The sequence below is a fragment of the Typopeltis vanoorti genome, chromosome 5 (genome assembly GCF_054136105.1).
Source record: "Typopeltis vanoorti isolate ZY-2024b chromosome 5, IOZ_Tvanoo_1.0, whole genome shotgun sequence".
NCBI lineage: Eukaryota > Metazoa > Arthropoda > Arachnida > Uropygi > Thelyphonidae > Typopeltis > Typopeltis vanoorti.
Window position 1 is genome coordinate 7,123,606 of NC_143553.1, and position 6,395 is coordinate 7,130,000.

At 40.4% G+C, this 6,395-nt stretch overlaps 1 protein-coding gene across 6 annotated transcripts in view; it reads left to right on the top strand.

Annotated features, from left to right (window-relative positions):
* sloth2 (ubiquinol-cytochrome c reductase complex assembly factor 6 sloth 2) overlaps positions 1-5,313 on the top strand; it is a 369,803-nt gene extending 364,490 nt beyond the window's left edge. For all 6 annotated transcript variants that reach the window (XR_016548293.1, XM_090392240.1, XM_090392236.1 and 3 more), the window contains one exon: positions 5,158-5,313. Coding sequence is in view for 5 of the 6 variants with exons in the window: in XM_090392240.1 (XP_090248366.1) it covers positions 5,158-5,226 (69 nt within the window). In the remaining variant the exon portion in view is untranslated. The remainder of the gene's footprint in view (positions 1-5,157) is intronic.
* The last annotated feature ends 1,082 nt before the right edge of the window (positions 5,314-6,395 follow it).

A 6,395-nucleotide genomic window follows, 5' to 3' on the forward strand; every position in this document is an offset into this window, starting at 1 on the left:
ATGTTGCTGCATGTTGTTTCAGGTGTATACTGATCCTCATTCAACAAAAGAAAATTCTTAGAAAACTGAGCAAAAACAAGTACATACAAGCACAGAAATTTTACAAGATGATTTGCTGCTTCATCAACCAACAAGTATCTCTTCTTCTTCTTCTGCAGCTTCTCCCACTTAAGTGGGGTCACTGTTTGTAATGAGTCTCCTCCACACCTTCCTGTCTTGGGCTGTCACCACATCCAAGTTCTTCATCTTCAAGTCCTCTTCTACCAGCTCCCTCCATCTCTTCTTTGGCCGCCCACGCTTTCGCCTTCCTTGCAAAATTCAACCAACAAGTATCTCTGACATGCCTAAATGATCAACATTATTAGTTCACTGCATTAACCCCTCCCTATAGTTATTTGCTCCACCTATCAACTTATAGGACACACATATAATATCACACATTAATAATTATTTTTCCAGTAAGGAAAGTATTCACACCTGTTCTTTCTCTCCCTTTTATTTCCCATGGCTCACACATATTTGCACTTTTTAGTAATTCAAATATACCAAATATAGCATTCTCTGTAATTATTGTTTAATATAATAAATTTAGTTTAATCCTTTGTTCAAGTGTAAGCAAACAAAGTTTGCACCTTAAGTATCTTCAGGACTGAGGCTACTCGTGGTAAAGGTGGACCAAGCTCTCATCACTACTTGTCTTAGTATCTCCCATAATGCAAAGTACATCTCCTTGCAGACATGTATAATGTTATGCGTTAAGGGAAGGGCCACTACCCAGACCAGTTTCGACCTTTATTGAGGTCTCATCAGTGGGAGCTAGACCCGAAGGTGGTGATACTAAGGTGGAAGCAATGGAGAAGTCATATTTACCTATACGAGTTGCCAAACGGTGTCTCACCTTAGTATCTTTTTTTTTTTATGTAGCCCACACACAGGAGGTTGGTTGGTTAACCTATAGTACATTAGTACTGTGTATGGGTAGTGGGTTGGGAAAGGAGGAATTTGTTTATATTTGATTTGAATGACTTTAAATTGTATTCATTGGGAAACACAGCAGGTGGGAGACTGTTCCACAGTGCAGCAGTTGCAGGGATGAAGGAAGAAGAAAAGAAACTTGTACTGTGAAGGGATGTTGTGCAGCAGCTGCACGTGTTCCAATGAGCTTAGTTCCGAGCGGAGGAATTATTGAAGTTATTTCAGATGAGCATTTCCCATGGAAATATTTGTAGAATATACATACTGCAGAGACCATATATCTGTGTGAAAGTGGGGGGAGAGAGTTATTATTATTATTATTCAGGCCTCCATGGAGTCAAAAGACTCATCGTGGGAGGTCCTTCCTAAGAACATAAAGTCTATCATACCACTCCTTAAACTCATTGACCGTTCTCGCCCTCACCACTCCATCAGGCAATGCATTCCACGGCTCAACCACTCTCCACGCAAAGAAACCACACCTCACCCTCTTGCTCACAGTTTCCTTTCGTAACTTCCAGGGATGGCCTCTTGTCTTCACTCCTTCCCGCTGTTCAACCAAGCGAAAGAGTTGGTAAGGGATGGATCATTGATAAGTCTAATTTCTCTCCTCTGTATTGAGTTGAGCATTTTGAGAGAGCTTTTAGGGGCCCCACCCCATATGTGGGAGCAGTATTCGATAGCTGGGTGGATTTGTGATTTGAAGTAACGTCTTGAGCGAAAGAAATCCTAGTTTTTTTTGCGGCTGAGGATGCAATGGTTGTGATATGTTTATGCCAGGAGAGGTTTGATGTGAGGGTGATTCCAAGCAAGATCTCAAACTGTCTGGAAATTTGGGTATCATCAAAAAGGATACTGGGAAAAAATGGTTCTTTTTTAAGGGAAATAGTACAGAACTGGGTTTTATTGGCATTGAAATTTCTGAGGTTATCCGAACCCCATTGTAGGATGGCTTGGAGGTCGGAGTTGAAGGTGGTGATGGTTGATGTTCTGTAGGTTGAGGTAAGTTGTGTAGGGTAAGGCTTATCAAATGCAAGCGAGGAGTGTAGTGTGCTGTCGTCTGCAAAACTGTGTATTGGGTTGGAGGTCAATTGCAGTAGGTCATTGATATATAGCAGGAAGAGGATTGGTGAGAGGACAGAACCTTGTGGGACCCCAGCATTAATTGAATGGTGAGAGGATAGGGAGCCATCCACCATCGCACACAGTGTGTGTGTCCAGACAAAGCTGGCAATCCAACTACAGAAGTCCTGGGTCAGACTGAATGATGGTAGTTTGCCTAGTAGGCCTTTGTGCCAGACCTGGTCAAAGGCTTTGGAGATTTCAAGATATCTATTGCAACCACTTGAGATTCGCCAAACCTCTCCATAGCATTTGTCCAGAGATGGGTGACGTATGGGAGTAGATCTCCTGTTGATCGGCAGTGGCAGAATCCGTACTGGTGATCATTTATTTGGTGAGTGTCTTCAAGATAGTGTAGGAGTTGGGAATTGATGATTTTTTCCATTACTTTTGACAGGACTGAGGTAAGCGAGATAGGGCAGTAATTGGATGGCAGTGACTTGTCACCCTTCTTGGGAATGGGCTGAATATAGGCCAATTTCCAGTTTGTGGGATAGATTCCAGTGGGGTAAGAGAGTATATATAAGTGACATAGGATGGGGGTCAGTTCTGGAGCACAAACTTTCAGAACAACTGGGGGAATGCCATTAGGGCCAGGAGACTTTTTTTGTGTCTAATTTGGACAGTATTTTTCTGATCTCATCCTGGCAAAAGGATATAGGAGGCATTGTATGTTCAGTCTCTGGAATGGTTGGGGTACATTTACCATCGTCAGTTATGCATGCATTTGAAGCAAAGTATGAAGCCAGAAGATTGGCTTTTCCTGTGGGTGATGATGCAGTAGAGCCATCTGGGTATGATAGGGGTGGGAATAGTGTTGGACAGAAGTTACAGCCAATTGTTTTGCCGAGAGACTAAAAGGCTCAGCTGTCGTTTGGACAGGCTGCTAGTTTCCTGCTTTTTGCTCTTTTGAACTCTGTTTTGGAACCATTGATTGTTTTTTTGTGTCTATTACGGGCTTCGGTGTAAGCTTTGAAGCAGGATGAGGTTCTTGATTTCAGCCAGTTGTGGTATGTCTGGTGTTTTCATATCTACAGCCTTGGCACATCTTTTGGAGAACCAGAGTTTCATTAGGGAATGGCAGTTCAGATTGCTGTGTGGAATGTATGTATTCATGGCAGTGAGGATTACTTTGGTAATAAGCTCGGTGCATATGTTTGGGTTGGAAGGCAGGAAACAATAGTCCAACCATGGGAATGCAGCATAGAGGTTGCAGAGGCTGTCCTACTTGGCACTGTTATAGTGCCAAATTACTCTTGTATGGGAGTGTCTGTGTAAATGTTGTTGCATGGGGGGGGGGAAGATGAGCATTAGGTTGTGCTCAGAATTGCCCAGGGGGCTCCCTACTTTCATATTTGGAGTAGTCATTGGTGAGGAAGAGATCTAGGCTGTTTGGGGAGTGGTTTGGGTTATCTGGTGTTCTGGTATCTTGCTTTCACCTTAGTATCACCACCTCTCGGTCTGGCTCCCACTGACAAGACTTTAATAAAGGTCGAAACCGGTCTGGGCAGTGGCCCTTCCCTTGATGCATAGTATTATACATGTCTGCAAGGAGATGTGCTTTACATTATGGTTGATACTAACACAAGCAGTGATGAAAGCTTGGTTCACCTTTGCCACGAGTTGCCTCAGTCCTGAAGATACTTCAGGCACAAACTTTGTTTGCTTACACTTGGATAAAGGATTAAACTAAATTTATTACAGTCTAACCAACTGAAAAAAAACAAACATATTAGTCCCTTCCCCCTCTTCCATGTAGATTTGGTTACAATCAAAGAACCATCACAATATGGTGTGTGTATGCCAAAATGCAAGCATGAAATTTCTGTGAGGACACAGTGTTATCTCTCGTCCTGCCAGATAGTTTGGGTAGTGGTGAAAGAGTGGAGAGCATGAACAGTGAGACCATCACCCACACTGCATGTAGGAATTAAAAAAGGGAAGACAGAAACTGGAAACTCCACTCTAGAGATGAAACATGACAAATGATTCAATCCCACCTATCCCCAGCCAGAGCCTTGTTTTTGAAACAGGCAGGGATGACTTGGCTGGGAGAGCTATATATATTGAAAGATCACTATCCCTAAATAAGCCAAAATTATCCAACCATCAGATTGAGTTAATTCAGAGATTACCATAACAAATTAATTATTCAATATTTGCATGTTCTTATATCTGGAGATATTTCCAGCATTACACCTGAAAACATAGCAGAATGTAGCAGTTGATATTAGTGTGTTTTCTTTTCATGAAGAAGATATGAATTGTGTTGAAAAAAAAAGTAATTTTCATTTATTGGAATATTCGAACACCGTTAGTGTTGTATGTATGTCAGTGTTTGCCAGATAGATTTCGTTGAGATTTGACATGTCAATAGTTTTAGCGAAAAGTACAAATTTTAATTTGGTTATGGATGAACAATTTGTAGCAAAGCATGCAAGTGCATCTCTTTATACTTAGTTGATGGTTTATACTTAGTTTATACTTTATACCTATAACTAGTTGATAGGCGGAAAAGGGGAGATATGATTGAGACATTCAAATTGCTAAAAGGATTCTATAGGATTAATTCAGAGGATATTTTTGAGATCAGGACTGGTGGTGGGAGAACTAGGGGACACCCATGGAAGCTGGGCAAGAGCGTGGTTAGCAGGGGTGTTAGAGCTGGGTTCTTTACTTTTAGAGTGGTAAATGAGTGGAATAAGCTGCCAGAGTCTGTTGTGGGTGCTATGACAGTGAGCGAGTTCAAGGCAAGGTATGATAGATACTGTGAGAGTGTTGAACAGTTGTGTGAACATGATGTTTAGGGTCTCCCTCGATGAGTCTAAGGACTCCCTGGAGTAGCCTGTAGTAATAATAATAATAATAATAATAATAATACTTGAGTTGCTTCTTTATTTATTTTTGCTTTCATTTGTCATTCTTGTAATTTCTCCCCCTCCAGTTACCCAAATATTTGGTTAACTGAAAAAATTCAGCTTTAAGGCATTTTTAATCTGTGAAAATTTATTATAATCAGAAATAAATACATTTATAATATTAAACTTTATATAATTCCAGGATCTTGATGACATCATTGAACAAGAAAAGCAAAGGCTTCAAAGTATTGTAAAGAAATCAGAAAATTAAGAATGAAATAGTACAAATTACCATATCTGTAGAGACTGTGATGTAGATAGTGTAAATAAATCTCTCGTTGGAAAAATGTTGCAACAAGTGAGCCTATTAGATTCATTTATCTCACCATATCAGAACTCTGTTCTGATTAAACATTTTCATGAAAAAGTAATTACTAAAGAAAGAATCAAAACCTGCATTTTGGCAAAGTGGATATTAAATTCAACATTATTTTAAAGCCGAAAGTTTCGTAAGCATCCATATATTCACCTTTTATTAGACCATTTGATAAAGATTTCACTGGCCTGACAGCCGTTTCAAATTGGTCCGTCTCTCTTCAGAGAACAAAAACTTAAAACTTTCATAGTTTCTACAAACATTTGGCTTTGAAATAATGTTGAATTTAATACATATACAGGGTGGCCATAAATTAACTTTCCCTCTTTGGAAGTATCTGTAGCTAAACCTAATACACGAAATGACACCTCATTTTATATTGAGACTTCCAAAGGCATGGGAAGATGAATTCCACGAAAAAAAGATTTAGTACCAAAAGTCGCCGATAGGGGAAATTTTGGCTATGACGGAGCCGAAAGCATTCAATTATTTGCAGTAAACACAGGTAAAAAGGATGCATTCACTGTGCGCTACCAACTCCACTTAAAAAGGGATTTGGAATGTTCAGGCAGTTATTCGAATGACTTATGAATTGTGCTCAATAAGCATCCTACCTTGCCTCAGCTTGCTTTACTTGTTAAGTTGTTTTACCTTAAATAGTGCAATGCCGTAGCGGCAATTCGGGAATTTAGAAGGCTTCATAACCTGCGTACAGGTCCTATGTCAGCTATAGCACTGAGAGCTATGATTAAGAAGTTTGAAGAAACTGGATCACTAGGAGTTAGACCTGGCAGAGGATGAAAAGCAGTGCAAGAAGAGACAGTAACAGACGCTACTGCGGTGTTCGATGACATGGAGACCAGTACTGGTCCAAGCGCTCGTACCATAGCTCGCAAACTTGATATGGCTTATGGTACAGTCTGCAAAATCTTACGGAAAATGTTTCACTTCTATCCGTATAAGTTCAGTCGTGTGCAAGCACTAACTACCGCAGATTACGATAAGTGCATGACCTTCACGCTAATTTCTTGCCCGAATGGAGGTCAACAATGACTTGCGCCTTA